This window comes from Bos indicus, chromosome 28 (genome assembly GCF_029378745.1).
Source record: "Bos indicus isolate NIAB-ARS_2022 breed Sahiwal x Tharparkar chromosome 28, NIAB-ARS_B.indTharparkar_mat_pri_1.0, whole genome shotgun sequence".
Taxonomy (NCBI): domain Eukaryota; kingdom Metazoa; phylum Chordata; class Mammalia; order Artiodactyla; family Bovidae; genus Bos; species Bos indicus.
This window is the reverse complement of record NC_091787.1, coordinates 3,864,590-3,888,760: the sequence shown is the minus strand read 5'-3', so window position 1 is coordinate 3,888,760 and position 24,171 is coordinate 3,864,590. Positions and strand designations below refer to the sequence as shown.

The window sequence follows — 24,171 nt, the reverse complement described above, 5'->3', positions numbered from 1 at the left end:
AGGCTCCTCTGTCCATGGAATTCTCCAGGCACGAATACTGGAGTGGGTTGCCATACCCTCTTTAGATTTTCCCGACCCAGTGATCAAACGTGTCTCCTGCATTGGCAGGCAGGTTCTTTACCACTAGCACCACCTGGGAAGCCCGTTTTTTTACTTTGGATTCTTCAGCTTTCTGTATTGGTTTCATCATCCTTGGGATAAATTGCAACTCATGAGGCCCTTCATAATCCAAACCATACACGTCCTCCATGTATCATCTGTGGAACTCCCACGGCTCACACTCTACCCAGCTGGACCATTTGCTTTCGCCCCAGCCTGTGCCCACTGGCACTCTGCCCTCCACGAGTGTGTGCATTGTCCTCTCTTCCAGGCTACTGGAAAGCTCTGTCCTTTCCCCTTCCCTTGGAAGACATTTTTGACTTCTGTCTGGAACAGGTGTTCCCACCCTGCCCTTCCCGAATAGCCTATGCTCACCGCTTGATAAAAAGACAGTCACCTACAGTTACCTCCTCCTATTTCTAAATCCATCACTATTCGGTAAGTGTCAAGAGCCCAGGTGCCGTCTTCTATGGATACTGCTGCATCCATACTGTCTGACCCTAACAGACTAGGCGCTCAGTATCTGGGGAATGAATACGTGACCCTAACAGACTAGGCGCTCAGTACCTGGGGAATGAATACGTGAAAGAACAAAGAGGGAAGCAGGCAGACAGAAAAGGAGAGGCGGTGTTTGTTTATTTAGTAACAGCTCTACTGAGATATAATTCACTCGTTAGATGTACAATTCAGTTGTTTTTAGTTATTTATTTCTGAATCAGCTGACTTTAAGAGTAACTTAGTTACAGGGGAAGATTCTGAATTAAAAATTCACAAAAGCTCAGTTTACTGTGAGTTTATTGAGAAAAAAGTATTTCTCTTGTAAGAATACAAAGTATTATTTTAACCATTAACATTTAAATTAAAAAGATATAAATATGTCAAAGCCATGAACAAAGATCTTTTCTTCTGTGTGACTCATGAATTCATGTTCCTTCAGTTCCAGCGCTTACCTGAACCGTCCATAATGTATAATCTTCACTCGTTGCATACATTAGTTCCCGCAGCAACATTCCTTGTGTTTGTGTGAGTGTTTCCGTACGTGGTTTAGTTGTTTTGACATGGGTTAGCACTTCCCAATGCCATAACCGTCGCTTTCTTTTTTAGGAAGTATATCCAAAGCTTTGCTTCGTTTTACACAACAATAATGAGAAGACTGGTTTGTATTTTTACGTCTTCTATTTTACAGATGCAACCAGTCATGCCACAGACAGTAAAAAACGAAACTGTGGATAATAAAAACAGTATTTAGAGTGGCACATTCCGCAAAAAATCAAATCAACAAATACTTATTAGGGCAGGCTCTGTACTACAGGAGACACCGTTACCTCAGGCCTGGTCTGTCCGGGCACCAAACCAGGTTGAGGGAGGTAGACATAAATACACGGCATTTTAATGTAAAGTGTAAACAAGTATAAAACATGAGATAACCTAAAAAGGAAAATGGCTTTCAAACGGCTGCTCAAGACAGGGAACCTTCTCCTCACAGAAATTATACTGGATAGCTCAAAAGGCAGAAGCACAAAAAAAGTGGGGGCAAGGCCTTCAGCACTGGGACAGTCTCAGGAGCTCTGGGAATGTGACTGGGCGGGGCCCTAGGAGCTCACTGGAAGGAGCAGGCGTGACAGACTCAAAGTTTTGGACAGTCTTCATTCCTCAGAGAGGCAGAGGTGACTGAATCTGGTTAGTGGAGAGGAGTGTGATCTGTCTGGCGATGAGGAAAGGGTAGTGGAGAAACCTGCCCGCAGAGGAGGAATGAGCACTAACACTCACAGAAAACTGAAAGCAGTTGCTCAGGAAGGGACCGAAACTCTGGCCAACAGGAAGAAGGGGTGGAGAATCCAGAGAGGCGCCAGAAGTGGTGCTCTGTGAAGATGGACTGAAGGTCGGTAAGGAGGTTGTTACAAACTTTGAAATAGGAGATGATGAGGGTTGAGCTGGGGGCTGAGTGACAAGATGAAAAGCTCACAGGGGACTTCCCTGGTGGCGCAGTGGATAAGAATCTGTCTACCAACGCAGAGGACACAGGTTCGATCCCTAGTCCAGGAAGATTCCACTTGCTATGGGGCAACTGAGCCCGTGTGCCACTACTTCTGAGCCTGACTGCTACAACTACTGAAGCCCATGCACCTAGATAGAGCCTGTGCTCTCAACAAGAGAAGCCGCCGCAGTGAGCGGCTCAAGCACTGCAACCATGAGAAGGCCCTCCTCGCTGCAATTAGAGAAAGCTGTATGCACTGCAGAAGACCCAGGGCAACCAAAAATAAATAAATATTAAAAAAAAACAAAACTAAGAATAACAAGAAAGGCTATCAGGAAGATTCTGTTTTGGTGAGGGCTGGGGATACTGAGTTCAATTTTAGAGGTAACAGCGAGGCTGTCCTGGAATTATCTTGAAGGCAGTGGAAGGGCATGAGTGACCTGGCAGAGGGCGGGTACTGGAGGTATCGGGTCTGGAAAGATCTGGAAGCAACCTGCCCTAGATGGGTCAAGCCATGTTGCTGCCAAAGCCAAGTGTCTGCAAGGCAGGAGAGAAAAGTGGAGGGCTGAAGCAAGACATGGGAGACAGACAGGGGTAGGGAAAAGGAAGGTCGGATGCCAGGAGGGGCGCAGGTGGCCTGTCTGGGACGGCAGCAGCTTCTGGAGCAGAGCAGTGAGCAGGGCCCTGGCAGAGCTGGGGGCTGGCTGCTTTCTGTTATCAGAGCACTGACTCGGGAAACTGGGGAGAAAGTGTGTTTTACAAAGAGGAGAGGCAGTGGAGAAATAGGCTCAGAGCAGCCTGTCTAAAGTAAAGAGCTGCACACGTCTGCTGGCAGAGGGGAAGGAGTCACTGCGGAGGAGAGAGGGTGAAGAAGGAGCAGTGTCTCTGAGGACCCGGAGAGGAAGCGGGTGAGCTGAGCGTGGAGGGCGGGAGGGCTGCTGAGGAGAGGCAGAGAAGGCTCAGAGCTGCGCCTGTGGGGTGAGCGGGGTGCCCGAGAGCTGCTTCAGCTTACCCTGCCTGCTCCCTCCCTTCCTCACCACCTGCCACTCCTTTATGTCTACCCGATCAGCCACCCCAACACAGACTGTGGGGGGCTGGCGGTGGTCCAGAGGCTGACAGTGACCAGAGGCAGGAGGATACCTTCAGGCTGTACTCAGCTCTGGAGAGGAAGACAAGCTGAGCATAGTGCCGGAACAGGAGGGACGGAAGGAAGAAAGAGGACAGATGACCAAGCAAGTGCCGAAGGGAAAAGGAAACTCGGGAAGTCCGTGGTAAGTTTCCACTCTCAGCAAAGTGAGAGCAGACACGAGGGTAAGTAAGGCGGGGAAGACTTCAGGACAACTGCTCCAAGGCCACTGTGTGTGTGGTGGGGGCGGGGGGGGGAAAGGGGTCCGTAGAGGTGACCTCAAGACAGAGGAGCACACCCAGCCGCGCTCTGTGCAGACGCAGGGGCGACCTGCCAAGCTCAGCAGAGAAAAGGGCTGATGGACTCACCCCAAGAGCTCTAAGGAGGACGCTGATAGAAGGGCAGGGAACCGGCTGTTTCAAGGGACTAATGGAGGATGATGCAAGCTGCCTGTAGGTTCCAGGCACAGTTAAGAGAGAGGCAAATGGGACAAAGGTAAAGGAAAGTAAGAGGTTTGGGGGAGAGAGGTAAAAAAGGCAGCAGAAGGCAGGGGTGGTGGGAGGGAGGGAGCAGAATGGTTGGAAAGGGTGGGAGACAGCTGTCAGCGGGACAGACTTCAGCGTCTGACGTTTTGGTGGGAGTGAGCTGGAAGGGAGGTGTTAGAGAGCTGTGAGAACAGGGACCCGGAAATAAAAACATAGCTGCTGATGCCACTCAGGGTGACAACAGAACTGGAGTGCAGAACCCTAGCGTCCCCCAGGGAGACAGAGGTGACCTCGAGGTACCCAGGTGCTGGGGTCGGGAGGGGGGTTATGTGTTCTGCAATGACATCTGTCTAGTTTGAGAAGGACACCTGTGTGGCTGCAAGAACACTGAGAGATGCTCTGTACCTCTTCAAAAGTCTTGAGATTTATAGATGGCACAGTCACTTCCGACAGCCCATTCCATCCTCTGGAAGAAATAGACCATGGTGCTCTCCACCAGTAAGCCACTCAAGATGGCCAGGAAGGCGAGCTTGCGGTTGATGTTTAGGGTCACTGAAAAAGAAAAGGCAACTGATAAGTTCTTAAGAGTTTAAATGAAATTGGCATGTAAATTGTGTGGCAGTGTGAATGGAATGGTTTCGTAAAACTGTTTCTTAGAAAATCTCTATTTGTTCTTATTAATCTATATTGTTACCTTTCCATCTGCAAAGCTTTTGGGAGAACCAAAGCATCTGCTGATAACAAAAACACCAAGCTTCTCCTGCTCTCATCAAGACAGAGTCGCATGAATATTAAACAGGAAACTAAAAGCTAGATTTTAAGGTTATAAAGAGAATAGCAGGAAAAAAATGGATACTCTTGGTTTTATAGTTTACAAGATGCTAAGCATTATAAGAAATATCATATTAATATACTCATTTACAATAGCACTTCTCACAATGTATGGGATAAAAGATGACACGCAGGGCTGCTTTACCCTTCCTCAGTGTAGTAAGAATTCTCCTGAGTTGTGAGGCAGATACCTGGCATTCTAGCCTGGCTTGACAACTGCCTGGCCATGTAACTTTGGACAAGTCACTAAGAGCTCATTCATAAAGTAGAGGTAATAATAGTTGCCCTACTGACTCGGAGAAGGCAATGGCACCCCACTCCAGTACTCTTGCCTGGAGAATCCCATGGATGGAGGAGCCTGGTAGGCTGCAGTCCATGGGGTCGCTAGGAGTCGGACATGACTTCACTTTCACTTTCACTTCACTTTCATGCATTGGAGAAGGAAATGGCAACCCACTCCAGTGTTCTTGCCTGGAGAATCCCAGGGACGGGGGAGCCTGGTGGGCTGCCGTCTATGGGGTCGCACAGAGTCAGACACGACTGAAGCGACTTAGCAGCAGCAGCACTGACTCCACGGGACTTGCCTGAACCTGCCAATGCATGAGACACAGGTGCGATCCCTTGATCAAGCAGATCCCTGGAGAAGGAAATGGCAACCCCCCTCCAGTATTCTTGCCTGGGAAATCCCAAGGACAGAGGAGCCTGGTGGGCTACAGTCCATGGGGTTGCAAGAGCTGGATATGACTGAGTGACTGAACAACAACAATAGCTGACCCCACAGGATGGATGCAATGCATAAGGGAGCATTCTGAAAACTAAAAAGTACCATGTGATTAAACTGAACTAATTCTGAATATGTGCCATGGATAAGGTACTATGAAAATGTTAGGCACTGTTATTATTCTACAAAGAGTTCCAGTGTTTAATAGGTTATATAAAAACTGTACTCTAGAAACAAGGCTTTATAGATTGTGTATGGGTTGAAAGCTGAGAAAAAAGAGTAAGATGTAAACATACCTCTGATTGCCTGAAAGTTTGACGTAAGGACAAACACTTTAATGAGTCTGAGGCACAGGGGTGTGTAATCATGTTCCCAAATCACAGCTGGGATCAGCAAGAGTTTTCCGTAGCTAGATAACAATAATGCCTTCAGCAGCAAAGTGAAGTTGAGTTTTTCTTTCGCTCTTATGGGTCGTTCTACCCACAGGAAAGTGAAAATGCCAATAAAATAGGCAGTCTGTTCTAAGGAAGAAATGGAAAATAAAGATACAAATGTCTCGATCCAAACCAGAGCCCCCTAAAAACAAATAAACCACAATTCCAAAATACAGCCTATCAGCTGATGACAAAAGAAATGTTTATCAAGATCAAATTTTATGGACTTCCCTGGCGGTACAGTGGATAAAAATCCACCTGCCAAGGCAGGGGACATGGCTTCGATCCCTTGTCTGAGAAGATCCCACCTACCATGGATCAGCTAAGCCTGTGTGTGATGACCACTGAGGCTGGGCACCTAGAGTTTGTGCCCCACAACATGACAAGCCACAGCAGTAGGAAGCCCACGTGCAGTAACAAAGGGCGGCCCTCGCTTGCCGCAGCTAGAGACAGCCCGACAAGTACAGCAACGGAGACCCAGTGCAACCAAATAATAAATACTACTATTAATAATAATGGCTTCCCCGGTGGCTTACTGGTAAAGAATCTGCCTGCCAATGCAGCAGACATGGGTCTGATCCCTGGTCCAGGAAGATCCCGCATGCCACGGAGCAACTAAGGCCAGGTGCCACAACTACTGAGCCCACATGCTGCAACTGCTGAAGCCCTTGTGCCCTAGAGCACATTCGCAGGAACAAGAGCAGCCACTGCAACGAGAAGCCCACACTGCAACCAGAGAGCAGACCCCGGTCACTGCAACTAGAGAAAAGCCTGCGCAGCAGTGAGGGCCCAGCACAGCCAAAAATTAATTAATTAAATTTTAAAGAACCAGTCATTACAAAAGTTAATAATAAAAAAATAAAATTTTCTTTCTTTCTCGTTATTATTTTTTAAATAACCCCTGTCTTTTGTGTCAAATCCTGCTGGTATCAATTCTGACACATTTTGATAATTCTTTCATGAAGTATTTCGCTCTCTGGAGAAAAAGTAATTCTGGAAGAATTGTAATCATCAACTTTCCAAAGTTCCTTTTAGGAAATCAGGTTGTTTAAGCATTTTTACTCCTAGAGATCTCCACAGAGAAAACAGAGAGGAGAATGGAAGCTTTTAAATCTGGAAGATGGGACACAGCCTAGGAATTACATATGAAGATGTTTTTTGTTGTTGATTTACCTACTATTTATGGAGTGCCTCTTAGCCATAAGACCTTGAATGGTCTGTTACCTAAATTAAAAACATTCCGTATTCATCTTAACAAACTTTTTGAGTGTTAATTCCATATCCTTCCAGAAAGTATGAAGAGACAGAGTCCAGACTAGAAGAAGCAATAGTTCCCCTGGTATCCCACAGTCAGAACAGAGTTCAATCTGTTCTGTTCCCAATTAGGAATTTAACAATATCTTTTAACTGCTTTATTTTATTAAGATTGTTATTAATAAGATTGTTAGTGCTCTGACTACCCAGCTGCATACATTTTGATTGGTCTGTCCCTAATTCTATTTTCTCCTATGCTGTTGTTCAGTCGCTCAGTCATGTCCTATTCTTTGCAACCCCATGGACTGCAGCACACCAGGCTTCCCTGTCCTTCACCATCTTCCGGAACTTGCTCAAACTCATGTCCATTGAATTGGTGATGCCATCTAACCATCTCATCCTCTGTTGTCCCCTTCTCCTCCTGCCTTCAGTCTTTCCCAGCATCAGGGTCTTTTCCAGAATCAACTCTTTGCACCAGGTGTCCAAAGTATTGGAGCTTCAGCTTCAGCATCAGTCCCTCCAATGAATATTCAGGATTGATTTCCTTTAGGACTGACTGGTTTGATCTCCTTGCAGTCCAAGAGACTCTCAAAAGTTTTCTCCAACACTACAGTTCAAAAGTATCAAACTGGACAAAACATGGTCCACTGGAAAAGGAAATGGTGAGCCACTTCAGCATTCTTGCCTTGAGAACCCCATGAACATATTATGAAAAGGCAAAAAGATTTTCTCCTATAAGCTGTGTTATTTAGGTTTCTACAGGATCACGTTTTTTTTTTTTTTTTTTTTTCTGGAACACGTGTATTACATAGTAGGAGAAATAACTGTATTCCTTCTAAAATGTTCTATAACTGAATCTAGCCAAAATAAAGAGGTTCCAAATATAGGTGATTAGGAGCCGTAGTCCGTAATTAGGATTCATATGGGTCAATGCTATTATTGGGCTTTCCTGGTGGCTCAAACAGTAAAAAATCTGCCTGCAATGCAAGAGACTTGGGTCTTGATCCCTGAGTCGGGAAGATCCTCTGGAGAAGGGAATGGCAACCCACTCCAGCATTCCTGCCTGAAGAATTCCATGGACAGAGGAGCCTGTTGGGCTATACAGTCTCTGGGGGTGCAAAGAGTCAGACATGACTGACTGACTTTCATCCATACACACACATTCTATTATTGTCCTGAAGATAGATGTTTCCAGTCATTAAGTGAAATGTTTTTAGAGGTTTTACTGTTTGTTTTTTCATAGTAATACGTGATGGATATGTCAACAAGAATCGAAATAAGTGTGTTCAGTTCAGTTCAGTCACTCAGTCCTGTCCAACTCTTTGCAACCCCATGGACTGCAGCACGCAAGGCTATCCTGTCCATCACCAACTCCCGGAGTCCACCCAAACCCATGTCCATTGAGTTGGTGATGCCATCCAACCATTTCATCCTCGGTCGTCCCCTTCTCCTCCTGCCTTCAATCTTTCCCAGCATCAGGGTCTTTTCAAGTGAATCAGTTTTTTTGCATCAGGTGGCCAAAGTGTTGGAGTTTCAGCTTCAGCATCAGTCCTTCCAATGAATATTCAGGACTGATTTCCTTTAGGATAGTCTGGTTGGATCTCCTTGCAGTCCAAGGGCCTCTCAAGGGTCTTCTCCAACACCACAGTTCAGAAAAATCAATTCTTCAGCGCTCAGCTTTCTTTAGAGTCCAACTCTCACATCCATACATGACTACTGGAAAAACCAGAGTCTTGACGAGATGGACCTTTGTTGACAAAGTAATGTGTCTGCTTTTTAATACGCTGTCTGCTACTGCTAAGTCACTTCAGTCGTGCGACCCCATAGACGGCGGCCCACCAGGCTCCCCCGTCCCTGGGATTCTCCAGGCAAGAACACTGGAGTGGGTTGTCATTTCCTTCTCCAATGCATGAAAGTGAAAAGTGAAAGTGAAGTCGCTCAGTCGACACAGAAGTCTTCAAATTTTTAAACTGGCTGATGCTTTACAGACTCATTTATAAACTGATGATGGTTGCAGCGTGTCTCTTCAGTGTTTCTGCTTTTCTTGGGTTTGAGTTTTGCTACCCTTTATAGATCTAGCATTAGATCTTTCTCCCCCTTTAATGTTTTCTATTTCGCAAGCCAAAATTATTTCATTTCAAACACCTGTAAATCTTCTTGCACGTCATTAATTTAAAAAAACATTAAATAATTAAGTGTCTAACAATTTATCTTGATGGTCTGCCATGGAGCAGCCCACTCTCTCTGTTTAGCCCTTTCTGCTCCATTTTCCATTTTCCACCCACATTCTTCCAGAAGTTGCCATTTATCAAAAATTATTACCTAGAAATCCATCAGCCTATGTTTGATCCATACGTTTATATTTTGAAAGAATATAAATGATTTTGAAATTGAAAAATTGAAGCTGAAAAATTGATGCCTTTGAACTGTGGTTCTGGACAAGACTCTTGAGAGTCCCTTGGACAGCAAGGAGATCAAACCAGTCAGTCCTAAAGGAAATCAACCCTGAAATTTCATTGAAAGGACTGATGCTGAAGTTCCAATACTTTGGTCACTTGATGCAAAGAGCCAACTCATTGGAAAGACCCTGATGCTGGGAAAGATTGAAGGCAAAGGAGAGGATGACAACAGAGGATGAGATGGTTGGATGGCATCACCAACTCAATGGACATGAATTTGCACAAAATCCGGGAAATAGTTAAGGACAGGGAAGCCTGGTGTGCTGCAGTCCGTGGGGTCGCAAAGAGTTGGACTTGACTGAGTGACTGAACAACAGCAACAAAGCAGAACAATACCAGAGCTCAAACAAGGATGAGAGACATCTGAATTCCAATCAGCAGAAGCGGGGCATGCAGTAATAGGATAAAACTAAAGCGTCTGCCTGTAATGCGGGAGACTGGGGTTCGATCCCTGGGTTGAAAAGATCTGTAGAAGGAAATGGCAACCCACTCCAGTGGTCCTGCCTGGAGAGTCCCAGGGACAGAGGAGCCTGGTAGGCTACAGTCCATGGGGTCGCAAAGAGTAGGACACGACTGAGCGACTTCACTTCACTTCTGGGTCAATTAGGATCCATAATTAGGATTGCAACTCGGTGGGACCTTCCTGATTGTTTGCTTCCTGATTGTTTGCTCAGTTGGTAAAGAATCTACCTGCAATGTGGGAGACCTGGATTCCATCCCTGGGTTGGGAGATCCTCTGAAGAAGGGAAAGGCTACCCACTCCAGTATTCTGGCCTGGAGAATTTCAAGGACTGTATGGGATCACAAAGAGCTGGACATGACTGAGAGACTTTCACTTTCAGGATCCATAAACGTAATTTAGGATGGTTAGCCCCCATGGAATTTGATATAGTCTTCAGGGGAAACACACCATCTCCCTTCAAAACGACTTAAGGGCTCGTCCACTGCAAGGATCTGTTCAAATAGGCAGATTATATATCCTGGGTTTTTAACTGATAATAATGAAAATAATAAAAATACACAACTTCCTCACAAGAACCATCTAATAACAATGGTGGGTGGTCTCCTGTCACTGGAGACACAGTCTTGCAGGAATCAAAAGAAAAGGGTTTCCTGCACTGGAGGGAATGGCAGACTGCATCACGCCTTTCTAGCTTAGAACTTGGGAGACTGAGGAAGCTGCCCCCGCCCTTGGGCTGCACACAGTCTTTCACAGGCAGGTATTAGAGAGCCCTAGCCCTTAGAGCTTTCACACATCAGATGGGTTCAGGAGGAGCAGCGGTGGAGAAAGAACTGCAGCGGGGAAAACAAGAGACGGGGCACCGGGAGACCTTCCCCGGCTCTGCACTGACGCTAACCTGCTGGGGGAACTTCAGGGAGACCACTGGCCCTTCCTGTTTTTGTACTTTGACAACTGCAGATAGGGAAGGCAACCCAACCCACCTACCAAAGAGGATGGTTGTGAAAACTGAGTTGATGATACTGTAGAAACAGTGTTTAAGTTATAAAATGCTAGATTTGTGTAAGACATTCTTTATAAGCTGTTTTAGGGATCTGCAACCTAACTAAGGATTAGATTAAGACACATATAAATGTAATAGGAGAAAAAATTTCTGTTCAAGTGTCAAAACAGCCACTATAGAGTAAGTGCTACAGAAATTCCAAACTATTTGAAAACAAGCTTGGTTAGTTTGTTGTTTTGTTTTGCTTTTTAATTACAGACATAAAGCAGCTCGTCTATAGCAATTCTAAGCGGCTTTGCTTTAAAGCTTAAAATTATATTAGGTTATAGCTCTTGGTTTAGGTGATTTGTTCAAGGAAGTTTTTAATATTATGATGTACATTTGGGAATTCTCAGCAGATAGATGAATTTTAAAGCCACTGGGACTGGATGAGAGGGCCAAGGGAGTGAGGGCAGCCCGAGAACAAGGAACGAAGGACACAGAGTCCAGAAATACGACGCTGCAGTGGTGCGCAGGCGGCACTGTGGTGAAGAATCTGCTGATGCAAGAGGCCCCTGGAGGAGGGCACGGCAGCCCACTCCAGGATTCTTGCCTGGAGAATCCCATGGGCAGAGGAGCCTGGTGGGCTACAGTCCATAGGGTCACAAAGAGTCAGACATGATTGAAGCGACTTAGCATGCAGGCATGGAGACTTAATAGTACTAAAATAATATTTCAGTATAAGGAAAAAGGTTTTAGAAGTAGAAAGGCATAGAAACCAGTCAGTAATAACATAGTCACAGGAATGAATTCAACCCAATTCTGACCTAAGTCACAAATTTCAAATTCTGTAGAAAAGCAATTTCAGAACTCAAAGAATTCTGGGGAGTAGCCCTTTCCCTGCACATAGTATATGAGTAGGTAATTAGTATAGTAATTAGTAACTATTGTAATTAGTAATAATAGTAATTAGTACAATACACTGAATAATGTCTGGCAGTTATTAATCCGTTTTAATAAAGATGAGATTCAAGTAATCTTCAGATTAGATAATCATAACTTAAACTGAAGAATTGTACCTAAGATACTGTGTCTCAAAATACTTTATGAAACACGGGTATCTGATAAGCATAATTATTTCCATGACCTATGTGTGGTAACAAAAGTTAAAAAGCAGGTAATTTAGACAAACTCACCTAGCAGATTAGTGGCAGAGCTGAAATTTAGTCTCAAGTCCTCTAGCTAGCTCCTCTTACCAATGATTAAAACCATGCACCTTAATTTTAAAATCAAAATAGTCGGTCAAATAATAGTAGAAAGCATGGCTTCTTCCTACCTAGAGAAGCAATTGCAAACATTCTATAGAAATCCCACTCCTTAGCGTATCGGATAAAATCATCAGGATCAATGCTTCGGCTGGAATCTTGAAGCTGCCACCATCTCAGGTATGCTTCACAAAGCAGACAAAATACGCAGAGTTTTCCGTGCATCTGTCAAAAAGACATTGCCATTCAAGCAGGTAAAGAAACAACTACTTAATATTGACCAGCACAGACACAGCTAACTTTTATCGGTTCTGAAGAATGTCCGATCTAGTAGCTTTTCAAATTCAGAAACTGCCCAGTTAAATGTAAATTGTATTCAGTATGTAACCACTAGGTTTTAATCAGCAATGTTCAGCAGAAGCATCACATGGAGAGATTTTTCAAAATACAAATGTCTAGGCCCCAGTCCTGATTCAGAATCTGCAGAAGGATACCCCAGGCAGCCTGAGTGTGTGAAACACTCAGGCAGAGGGTGAACGCTAATGTGCACCTCTCCTTAAGAATCACTGCTTTAAATAGCAGTTCACTTCATCCTTTGTTATATTCTCAACATTTGTCTGATACATAGAATCAAGCAAAAATTTATGTGACTCAGGATGGGTGGAAGCAGCAATAAACACATTTAATCTTAAGATTTCATGACACCTCATAAGAAACTATTAGTCTGAACATGAATTTTAAAAAAAATGCCTCTAGGTTGGATGAGTATAAACTAAAATAGTGAAAGACAGCAATTAAAAGTGGCAAATCAGTTGAAAGTTTTAGAGTCTGAAATTTTGGCAAAAACAGAAAATGCTAGGCAACAAAAACTGGCTTTTTTCTATACATTTCTCCTACTCGTTGAAATTTATCTGTGTAAAGTGGGTAAGAGAAAGTGTGTGTGCAAAGCTGATGTGGTCCAGGGATAAGCATGGGTGTGAGCTTCTAGGGCTGCCCCATGAGCACACTGCTTCTCCTGGCTGCACTTTGGCATCCACTAGGGAGATTCAGCAGAGAAGGCAATGGCGACCCACTCCAGTACTCTTGCCTGGAAAATCCCGTGGATGGAGGAGCCTGGAAGGCTGCAGTCCATGGGGTCGATGAGGGTCGGACACGACTGAGCGACTTCACTTTCACTTTTCACTTTCATGCATTGGAGAAGGAAATGGCAACCCACTCCAGTGTTCTTGCCTGGAGAATCCCAGGGACGGGGGAGCCCGGTGGGCTGCTGTCTCTAGGGTCGCACAGAGTCGGACACGACTAAAGTGACTTAGCAGAGCAGCAGGGAGATTCAAGGAATACTCATGCCTGGATCCCATTGCCAAAGATTCTGATTTAACTGGTTCTGGGTGAGGCCTCGGCTTGGAATAATTAACTGGTGCCCCCACCCACTCCCCCAGGTGTTTCTAATGTATAGGCAAGTCTGAGACTTCAATTATATTACAAAACAGCTTGGGTTATTTAACTTGGGGGAAGGAGGACAGGTGGAGAAGGCAATGGCACCCCACTCCAGTACTCTTGCCTGTAAAATCCCATGGACGGAGGAGCCTGGTGGGCTGCAGTCCATGGGGTCGATGAGGGTCGGACACGACTGAGCGACTTCACTTTCACTTTTCACTTTCATGCATTGGAGAAGGAAATGGCAACCCACTCCAGTGTTTTTGCCTGGAGAATCCCAGGGACGGCGAAGCCTGGTGGGCTGTCGTCTATGGGGTCATAGAGTCGGACACGACTGAAGTGACTTAGCAGCAGCAGCAAGGAGGACAGGGATAATAAATTGCACTGTTACTGTCCCTGTTAGCCCAAAATTAGGGTTGCCAGATTTGGCAAATAAAAATGCAGGACATCCAGTTAAATATGCACTTCAAATAAACAACAAATACTTTTTTCATGTATGTATGTTCTGTGCAATATTTAGAACATATGCTAAAAAATTAGTTTATCTGACTTCCAAGTTTAATTAAGTGTCCTGTATTTTATCTGTCAATCCTAGCCAAACTATTAAGAATATTCAAGTCAATTCATTAAATTGTACATTTGAAAAAAAAAAATTTCAACTGTATCTATTAGGACTTTTCTGATTTTTCATCTCATATATTCCCTCAACAGGCTTCTCTGGTGGCTCAGTGGTAAAGAATCCACCTGCAATGCAGGAGATGTGGGTTGGATGCCTGGGTCAGGAAGATGCCTAGAAAAGGAAATGGCAACCCACTCCAGTACTCTTGCCTGGGAAATGCCATGGGCAGAGGAGCCTGGTGGGCTACAGTCCGTGGGGTCACGAAGAGTCAGACACAACTTAGCAACTAAACCAATCAGCCATTCCCTTAATAGCAGAGTATACCGTGCAATGTTACATTTAAAAAATATTTTTCTTTTAGTGTTTGCTTAGTTTTAGGGATAATTCTCTCCCTACCAGGTTATATTTAATTTTATTCTGTTCAAAATTATTGACATCTGTTTCAAAAGGTAACCTACTAAAAAGGCAAGCCAGATGATGGTTTGTCAACTTCCTGCCAGCGACCGTGTTCTTAAATACACACTAGACATTGCACACCTTTTTAAAAAGCAATGCCTGCTACTTCCAGAAATTTCCAAACATTGCCTATGAAAGACTCACTCTTGTTAGAATTTCTTTCTTTAAATAATGTTCTTTAATTCTGTTCAAAAGTATTATTATTTCAAAACGCAAAATCATCAAGCAAAATTAGAAAAAAAAATTATCACAACTTACGTTTATTTTGGTATTGAAAAGAATATGCCTGTAGGCCTGGGCTTTGCATAAAATAGCATTAATCAAGATGATTACAGGATCATACTCGATGTATTTGTCTACAGGTTTCTGGCAGGATTTCTGAAATAATGCAAGACAATATTAGAAAAAATATATTCATACATTCTTAAATCTTAGAGGATTTCAAAGCAGCAGATTCTATTTTGGATCTGTATAGCAATAATGGCACCCCACTCCAGTACTCTTGCCTGGAAAATCCCATGGACGGAGGAGCCTGGTAGGCTGCAGTCCATGGGGTCGCTAAGAGTTGGACATGACTGAGCGATTTCACTTTCATTTTTCACTTTTATACATTGGAGAAGGAAATGGCAGCCCACTCCAGTGTTCTTGCCTGGAGAATCACAGGGATGGCAGAACCTGGTGGGCTGCCGTCTATGGGGGTCGTACAGAGTCGGAAACGACTGAAGCGACTTAGCAGCAAGGTTGTAACAGCATTTATTTAAAGATGGCTTCCCAGGTGGTGCTAGTGGTAACAGAATCTGCCTACCAATACAGGAGACGTAAGAGACGCAGGTTCGATCCCTGGTTGGGGAAGATTCCCAAAGGAGAAGGAAACGGCACCCCACTCCCGTATTCTTGCCTGGAAAATTCCATGGGTAGAGGAGCCTGGCAGGCTCCAGTCCATGGCGTCGCAAAGAGTCAGATACTACTGAGCAACCCAGCACGAGCATTTATTGAAACTTCCATTCAGATATAAAATGTTCATCTATACAAGCCTTGGTTTCAAATGAGTAAATATAATCTTCTAGGGTAAAAATATTAATCTTTTAACCTCATATTAAAAAGCTAAAAAAGATATTTGATTTAAAGACATTTCAGGCAGGAAAATATTTCAGAAAATGCTACTTTCAGTCTGTAGGAACTGTTATAAAATAAACAAGCTCAGAATGTACAGTAAGTTCATTGCCTGTTGACTAGATGGCTCCAACTCTGTGGCTCTTGAAATATGATTTTGAGAAAGGGGTTCAGAAAAGTAACCCTACACCCAGAACTTCTGAGAGCTACAGGCGGGCAGGAATCCTAGGGTGGCACCTACCAAAAAGAGCCTTTTTCTTTTTCTCCATTGAGAAAATGGCAAGAAAATGGTCTTTCTCTGCTACAGTAGACCCTGGAGACCGCTGGCTGTATGTAAGGAACTGGGTTGTGCTGCCTGGTTCTGAGTTGCCCAAATTAAGGCCCTTGGGCCCTCAGTAATTCCTATTAAATGGCTTTTTTTTTTTTTTTTTCCTTTTGGGCAGGTAATTACAATGTTATGAAACCCCAATGCCATTAGAACATACAAAATGCAAGTACAGGAACAAGCTCATTAGAATTGCAACATCTGAATCAGTATTAGCTACAAAGTTGCAGGGCTATTAGTCCCTGCATAAACTAATGGCTACAGTTAAAAAATAGAACAATTTCGAAACTCTGAGAGATTAAGTAGAAATACAAGAAATGATGGATATGCAAACATACTAGGAAGACCTTTTGATTACATCAAAGTGCTAGAAGAAAAATGGAGTGCCTTGAAGAACAGTAACCCTGCATTCCCAATGTCATAAAGAGTTAGATTCAATTCCAAGTTTCTCCATTTCACTCACGTCATTACAAGAAGTGTGTGTTTGTCTAGTCATCAGGTGAACCAATGAAGGGAGATGTGCTATTACCCTGAATTTGCTGCTACTGCTGCTAAGTCACTTCAGTTGTGTCCGACTCTGTGTGACCCCATGGATGGCAGCCCACCAGGCTCCCCCATCCCTGGGATCCTCCAGACAAGAACACTGGAGTGGGTTGCCATTTCCTTCTCCAATGCATGAAAGTGAAAAGTGAAAGTGAAGTCGCTCAGTCATGTCTGATTCTTAGCGACCCCATGGACTGCAGCCTACTAGACTCCTCCGTCCATGGGATTTTCCAGGCAAGAGTACTGGAGTGGGGTGCCATTGCCTTCTCTGTACCCTGAATTTAAATCCACCTAAATGAGTGCTGAAGAATTGATGCTTTTGAACTGTAGTGTTGGAGAAGACTCTTGAGAGTCTTGAGACTCTTGAGAGTCCCTTGGACTGCAAGGAGATCCAACCAGTCCATCCTAAAGGAGATCAGCCCTGGGTGTTCTTTAGAAGGAATGATGCTAAAGCTGAAACTCCAGTACTTTGGCCACCTCATGCAAAGAGTTGACTCATTGGAAAAGACTGTGATGCTGGGAGGGATTGGGGGCAGGAGGAGAAGGGGACGACAGAGGATGAGATGGCTGGATGGCATCACTGACTCGATGGACATGAGTCTGGGTGAACTCCGGGAGATGGTGATGGACAGGGAGGCCTGGCGTGCTGCGATTCATGGGGTCGCAAAGAGTCGGACACGACTGAGTGACTGAACTGAACTGAACTGAATAGATCTGAGGTGTAACAGGTTAGGTTTTTTAGCTGAGCAAAGAGAAAGCCAGTGTCTAAACAGAAGCCACAGAATCAGAAATTATATATACACAACACAGCAGTTTTCTGGATCTTCTCCCTGTGCTACTCACGTGAAGAATACTTCCTGTCTTTATATAAATAAGAATGGAAGGCCAGAGATGCTACTTCATTTTAAGATGAAGAAACCAGAGACTGGTCAGGGATCTTCTCTCTGTCCTTTAAAAATTCTTTGAAAGCCATCTCCTGACAGCATGAAAAGTCTAAGATGGGATTTGGACATATTTCAGAAGGAGGGAGGCAGAAGCCAGCAGCAGGAGACAGGGCAGCATAGCTATTCCTTTTGCAATCACCTACCTGACAGATGTGTCTGGAATGACTACTACACTCAGAGCAACAGCCTCTCTTTACTTGGCCATTGCTATGGACCAGGCATATCCACAGTGCTGGATACCTACCCTGAGACATAAGCTCTAATCTCAAGGACCTTACAGTTTAGAAAGTGAAAGTGAAAGCCGCCCCGTCGACCAACTCTATGAGACTCCATGGACTACAGCCCACCAGGCTCCTCTGTCCATGGAATTCTCCAAGCAAGAACACTGAAGCGGGTCTCCATCTCCTTCTCTAGGGGATCTTCCTAACCTAGGGATTGAACCCAGGTCTCCCACACTGCAGGCAGATTCTTTACCCTTTGAGCTACCCAGGAAGCACTGCCCTGGTGGCTCAGACAGTTTAGAAGGGGAAGGGAAATAAACATGCTACTAAAAGTGCTACAATGGAATAAGCACAGGGTGACACAAACCGAACAGAAGAGGCGCTCCTGGTGTCACGTGACCTGCTATGTGCTGTGCTCAGCTTCCCTTCCTAGCGTGCTGCGGATTTTAGAAATACTGAGAGTTCATTAAAGTCTGCTGTTCCCTCCCTATCAGTTTAGGCTGAATTTTTCCCTTGTTCTGCCTCTATTATTTGCTTTTCATTTGAGTGCTTCCTTCACCTTGAATGTAATGAGTAAAACCACGCGCACACACACACACAAACACACACACACCACAAATATAGTAAAGCATCCTGTGGCGAGATAGCTAAATTGAGTAAGTAAGGTTTCTTATTTCTGGAAGAAAAGCTATGACCAACCTAGACAGCATATTAAAAAGCAGAGACATTACTTTGCCGACGATTGTCCATCTAGTCAAAGGTATGGTTTTTCCAGTAGTCGTGTATGGATGTCAGAGTTGGACTATAAAGAAAGCTTGAGCACTGAAAAATTGATGCTTTTGAACTGTGGTGTTGGAGAAGACTCCAAGGAGATCCAACCAATCCATCCTAAAGGAAATCAGTCCTGAATATTCATTGAAAGGACTAATAATGAAACTGAAACTCTGGTCCTTTGGCCATCTGATGTGAAGAACTGACTCACTGGAAAAGACCCTGATGCTGGGAAAGATTGAAGGCAGGAGGAGAAGGGGACGACGGAGGATGAGATGGTTGGATGGCATCACCGACTCAATGGACATGAGTTTGGGTAAACTCTGGGAGTTGGTGAAGGACAGGGAAGCCTGGCGTGCTGCAGTCCATGCGGTTGCAAAGAGTTGGACACGACTGAGTGATTGAAATGAACTGAATGATTCTGGCAAAACTGCTCCATTCTATATAATTTACTATTAATAGTCAAGTATCCTGAAAGAGAAGTTTGTCTTCCAAGAAATCTGTACAGGACAGGGACCATGAACACCCAGTAAACTCAAATACTGCTTCCACCAGCTCAGTCTTAACATGGATATGACTTAGTTTCTGCTGCTATGTTCTCTAATTCTACAATGCATCACATCTCTTTCAGAATATGAATTGGTCATTTTTTTTTCATGAATATTCTTGCTGCTTCTTCCTTCCCATCATCTCCAGGACAATTCCATTCCCCACTCATTCTCAAATCTCTTTAACTTCAACTCCACAATAAGCAAGCACGTATCTGAAAAGTGAAACCCATGAAACTTTCCATTCCTGCGAGGGCAGTGGTGTCTTATTCATCTTTGCACCCAGCAACCAGGGATGAAAGCTGCCTCCTGTTGTCCCGAACAGAACTAAAACTTGGGACAATCTCAAAGGAGTCTTGTTTTGTTACCATAATGGATTTAACAAATATCTGAGCAGTTAAAATAGGTCAGGCTCTACAGGATATTAAAAGTACAATATCTTTAACATAACTATAATAAATTGTGAAATGCTGAAGTAGAGAGAGTGACTGAAAACAAGGGACATGCTTCCATTAGAAAAAAATGAGAGAAATAGAGATAGGCAAGCTGGAAGGAATGGCAAGAGAAAAGCAAGAAGAGCAAAGGGATGGGAGATTAGAATAAAAAATACTGTGAGGAGATCAAGTTGAGTATACTGCTGACTCCAAATACAGCAGAGAAGAGACCAAAGTACATATAAGTTACTGACTGTAACCACCTAGAAACTTGATATTTTTCCCACAACAAATAGCATTATGTCAGACTTCTCTGGCGGCAGAGTGGATGAGAATCTGCCTGTCAACGCAGGGGACACAGGTTCAATCCCTGGTCTGGGAAGATTCCACATGCTTCAGGGCAACTGAGCCTGCACACCCGAACTACTGAAGCCCAATCGCCCAAGAGCCTGTGCTCCACAAGGAGAGAAGCCGCCGCTATGAGAAGTCCGCTTACTGTAATGAATTGCCCCCATTCACCACAAATAAGCCCTCATGCAGCAATGAAGATCAAGCACAGCCACAAGTAAGTAAAGAATAATTTTTTAAAAAATCTGTAGCTTCATCATATATAAAAAACAACATGATATCTAAAACTCTTTTACTTTTAATCACAGGACTTTTGGACAGCCTTTAAAAAATTAATTATTTTATGGTTTAAATTTCAGAGTCTGGCACCAAATGAATGATTTTTCTGAGTAATGGAATTATGCATATTACTAAGCATTAGTATAATACAAACAAGGTTAGTACAAACTCCATCTCATTATGGAATGATTGTGTACAATAATTCAAAATGTATAGTACCACCATTCAATATTCCAAATATTACTCTAAGATCTGTCTCCTGGGTGAGAAGGTTTAATGCTGGGAGTCTGGGGGTGGAGGGAAGTGGGTGATAGTATAGCTGTTGACCTAAATAGCTATCCAGTAATTATCTTTACATAAATAAAGGTATAGAGAAACCAGCGTCTGATGGTTTGAGAGGGATTTTGTTGTTGTTAGCCTAATGCCAGTAATTTTTTAAAATATAAATTATTTTATACTAATAATGATTGCTAACTAAAATGCATAGGCATTTACTAGCTTTTCTTTGGACAAACAATATTCATAGTTATGTGACTGTCATCTTTCAGATGGGCTATTCAATTGGACTAGCCCAAAGTCATTAAGTTCAGACCACATATAACTTACTTTTCTCTCCCTCAGACCTGACTAAGGATATGACCTCAGGATGGCTAAGGATATGATCATCTAAAAAGCTAGAAATGGTTCATTCATTCAACAAATACTTATTTAATAACCATGTATCAGACACTGTCCTGGGTGATCCAACCACATTAATGAATAAAATATACACAATCTCTGCCCTTATGTAGCTTACATTCCAGTGGAAGAAGACAGACAATAATAAGGTCAATTACAGACAATATTAGAAGACAATAGGTACTATGGAGAAAGATAAAGCAGGGAAAGGTGATAAAAGTTTACCAGACTTGAAAGGGAGATCATCATTTTTAGTAGGGTGGTTAGAGTAAGCCTCTGTGATAAGATATTTGAGAAAAGTCCTTGAGGAGGTGAGGGAATTAGCCATGCAGCACATGAGAGAAGAGTGCTCCAGGCAGAGTGCAAAGTCTGGGCAAGGAACTCTCCTGGTTTATGAAATATGAGGCAGCCAATGGGAGTGCAGGACAAAAAGGGGGCCTTAAACCAGTGCAAGGATTCTGGCCTTAACTCTGAGTGAGATGAAAGTCACTGGACGGTTTGATCAAAGGAATAACAGAATCTAACTCAATTTTAAAAGGATCAGTCTGGCTGCCATGTCATGAGGTGCAAAGAGACATAGGGAGGCCACCTGGGAATTGTGACAATAACCCAGATGAGACACAGTGGCATGTGGACCACATTTGTAGCTGTAGCGGTGATGAGAAGTAGATGATTCTGAACGTAATTTGAAGATAGGGTTAACAGGACTGCTGAGCAACTGAATAAGGAACGTGAAAGAGAAGAATCATGGGTGACTATAAGATTTTTTGGCCTTAGGAATGAAAATGATAGAATTGCCATTAACTGAAAGTTTGAGATGATTGCTGCTGCTGCTGCTGCTGCTAAGTCGCGTCAGTCATGTCTGACTCTGTGTGACCCCATAGACGGCAGCCCACCAGGCTCCCCCGTCCCTGGGATTCTCCAGGCAAGAACACTGGAGTGGGTTGCCATTTCCTTCTCCAATGCATGAAAGTGAAAACTGAAAGTGAAGTCGCTCAGTTGAGTCCGACTCTTCGAGACCCCATGGACTGTAGCCTACCAGGCTCCTCCATCCATGGGATTTTCCAGGCAAGAGTACTGGAGTGGGGTGCCATTGCCTTCTCCTTGATTAGTTATGTCCAAATGGAGAAGTCAAGTAAGTAGCTGGACATTTGAGTCTGGAGTTCAAGGGAGTTAAGGCTGAAGGTATAAATTTGGGAATTTTCTACATTTAGATGGTATCTAAAGCCATGAGCAAGAATGAATTCTTCAAAGGAGAGTATATAGACAGAAACAAGAACCAAGCATCAAGGTACTCCACTGTTAAGAGATAGGAAGGGAGGTGAGGCAGAATCAGAAAGGAGATTGAGAGAAAAAAGCCAGCAAGATTAAGAAGAAATCTAGAGAGTATGGTGTCCTGGCAAGTGATCATAGCATTTATGGGGAGGAGGAAGCAAGGGGGGCACATGCTGCTGACAGTTAACTGGGAATGACTAGCAAAGTGGAAGTCAATGATGATCTTAACAAGGTCAGTTTCTAGTGGAGGGCAGGGGTGAGCCTGGAGTGGAGAAGCCTATCTCAAGTAGATTCAAGAGAAAGTAGGAGAGGAAATAAAGAGAACAAGTGAAAACATCTTTTAAAGAATTTTTGCTGTCAAACGGAGAAGAAAGAACAGGAGCTAAAGAAGGAAGTGGGGTCAAGATTTTTTTTCTTTTTTTTTTTTTATGGAAGAAATGATAGTACTTATGTTAATGAAATGATCAGCAGAGAGCAGAAGAGTACTGTTACAGGGGTGTCCTGAAGTAAATGGAAGAGGGTGGTGCATGAGTGGAGGCATTGGCCTTGGACATGTTTATGAATAGTGCATTCTTAGTAACAGAAGGGAAGATTGAGCAGATGCATTTCGAACACTAGTACTGGGTTTATGTGTTGCATAGTTTGTGGAAGTTCTCTTAGCGAAGCAGGAGAGGATATATGTGAAACTTGAGGAGAGACAGGGTATTGTTCAAAGGAGTGGGAACATGAATGGACTAGTGAAGTGTTCCATGATGGACAGATGGTATCAAGGCATACCTGAGGTTAGTGGTCATGAATTTAAGGTGTTTTCTCCCCAGCAAAGCTCAGTAGCAAGGGAGTAGGGTCAGATCAGGGAATACGTTTCAATTTTGCCAAATGAGAGAAACAATTTCAAAGAAGAACAGGAAATTGAGAGTGCAGGCACAAGAATGATTATTAATATGATGGCTGACAAGAAACAGGTGCACCTTCACCCTGTTGACTCCCTTGCATATTACTCTTGCCATGTTTTTGAAATAAGAATTATTAAAAAGTCATCAGGAGATCAGAAAGGGGACAAAAATGTATTGACTGCCTATATTGTGAGAGATTCTTCGCTAATGTCCCCCAAAGAACCTCCAATTTTGTGTTTTTTTAAAACATAAAGTTATTCTCTGTAAACAGACTATGGAACACCTCGAAAACAGTATTTTTACTTCCTCGTTTTTGGTTTTAATATCATCAACGTCCAGCATAGTGCTTCGTACATAATAGTGTATGTTCATGAAACCTGAAAAAATAATCTAGGAGAATTTACTGTAGGTTATGAAGTGTTAAGACGGTAACATTTGTCTAATCAAAGGGAGAATAAGAATGAAATAGTTTTGACGGGAGCCCAAATGCCAGCCTAATCAGATCTTTAAATTTCTCTGCACAACGCATGCATCCATCTCCGTCCGAGGATTTGTTCGCCCGGGTCAGCAAACACGAGCCGTATGGGAAAAGTGCTGTAGGCAGCACTTCCCTACCGCTACAGGTATTCATGCAAAGGTTCGACTGAGCCGGAACGGAAATGTCAAGCCTCGAACTGGAGTCTGTATTAGAGCACTCTGAAACTCGTTGATTTTTGATCACCCTAAAAAGCTGGCAAAGATTCCACGGTCTCTCACGGTCCCCAAATCTCGCTGCGCCATTTTTTCCCCCAAGGACACCCCACCCCTGACAACTCACACAGATTGTTATCTTCAACACGCCGTGGTTATAGTCTCGGTACAATTCCTTGGCCTCTTGGTTGCATTCGATGCACCTGTACTGGCAGGAAGCCGAGGCATCAGTATTCGAAGTCACTGTCACCTCATCCGTCTTCCCCTTTCCCGCTGTAACCCCTTCGGTGTTCCCTTTGCCAGGCCGAAGACCATTCTGCCCACCAGTGCCCATTTCCACGCAACTGCCAGCCAGAACTTCCGATTCAGTGGCGGGGGAAGACGTCAGACGGCAGACCGGAAGTCTTGCGCCCGGCGGTGCTTGCTGGGACTCGCAGTCCCAGCACCGAAGCGGGGCGCTCCGGCTAGGCTGAGCTGGGACTACAACTCCCAGCAGGCAGTGC

The 24,171-nt window shown here is 43.9% G+C and overlaps 1 protein-coding gene across 2 annotated transcripts; it reads right to left on the bottom strand.

Annotated features, from left to right (window-relative positions):
* Window positions 1-877: 877 nt before the first annotated feature.
* On the bottom strand, window positions 878-24,053 carry ARV1 (ARV1 homolog, fatty acid homeostasis modulator). Of its 2 annotated transcripts, XM_019953990.2 has the most exons (6): window positions 23,796-24,051; window positions 14,865-14,984; window positions 12,166-12,319; window positions 5,537-5,761; window positions 4,094-4,240; window positions 878-1,322 (listed from the first exon to the last, which is right to left on the bottom strand). In XM_019953990.2, the coding sequence occupies exons 1-5, from the start codon at window positions 24,000-24,002 to the stop codon at window positions 4,098-4,100; spliced, it is 849 nt and encodes a 282-aa protein (XP_019809549.2). In that variant the 5' UTR covers window positions 24,003-24,051; the 3' UTR covers window positions 878-1,322; window positions 4,094-4,097. The 2 variants fall into 2 exon arrangements, with proteins under 2 accessions (XP_019809549.2, XP_019809550.2); XM_019953991.2 differs by lacking the exon at window positions 14,865-14,984 and having other exon boundaries at window positions 23,796-24,053.
* Window positions 24,054-24,171: the final 118 nt, after the last annotated feature.

Excerpts from the sequence above, each read along its gene's own strand:
- ARV1 (XM_019953990.2), bottom strand. The coding sequence starts at position 24,002 with ATGGGCACTGGTGGGCAGAATGGTCTTCGGCCTGGCAAAGGGAACACC. Across the intron at positions 14,985-23,795 it reads TGTTGAAGATAACAATCTGT|AAATCCTGCCAGAAACCTGT; the intron begins GTGAGTTGTCAG and ends GCATTATTTCAG. Across the intron at positions 12,320-14,864 it reads TTTTCAATACCAAAATAAAC|ATGCACGGAAAACTCTGCGT; the intron begins GTAAGTTGTGAT and ends TCTTTTTGACAG.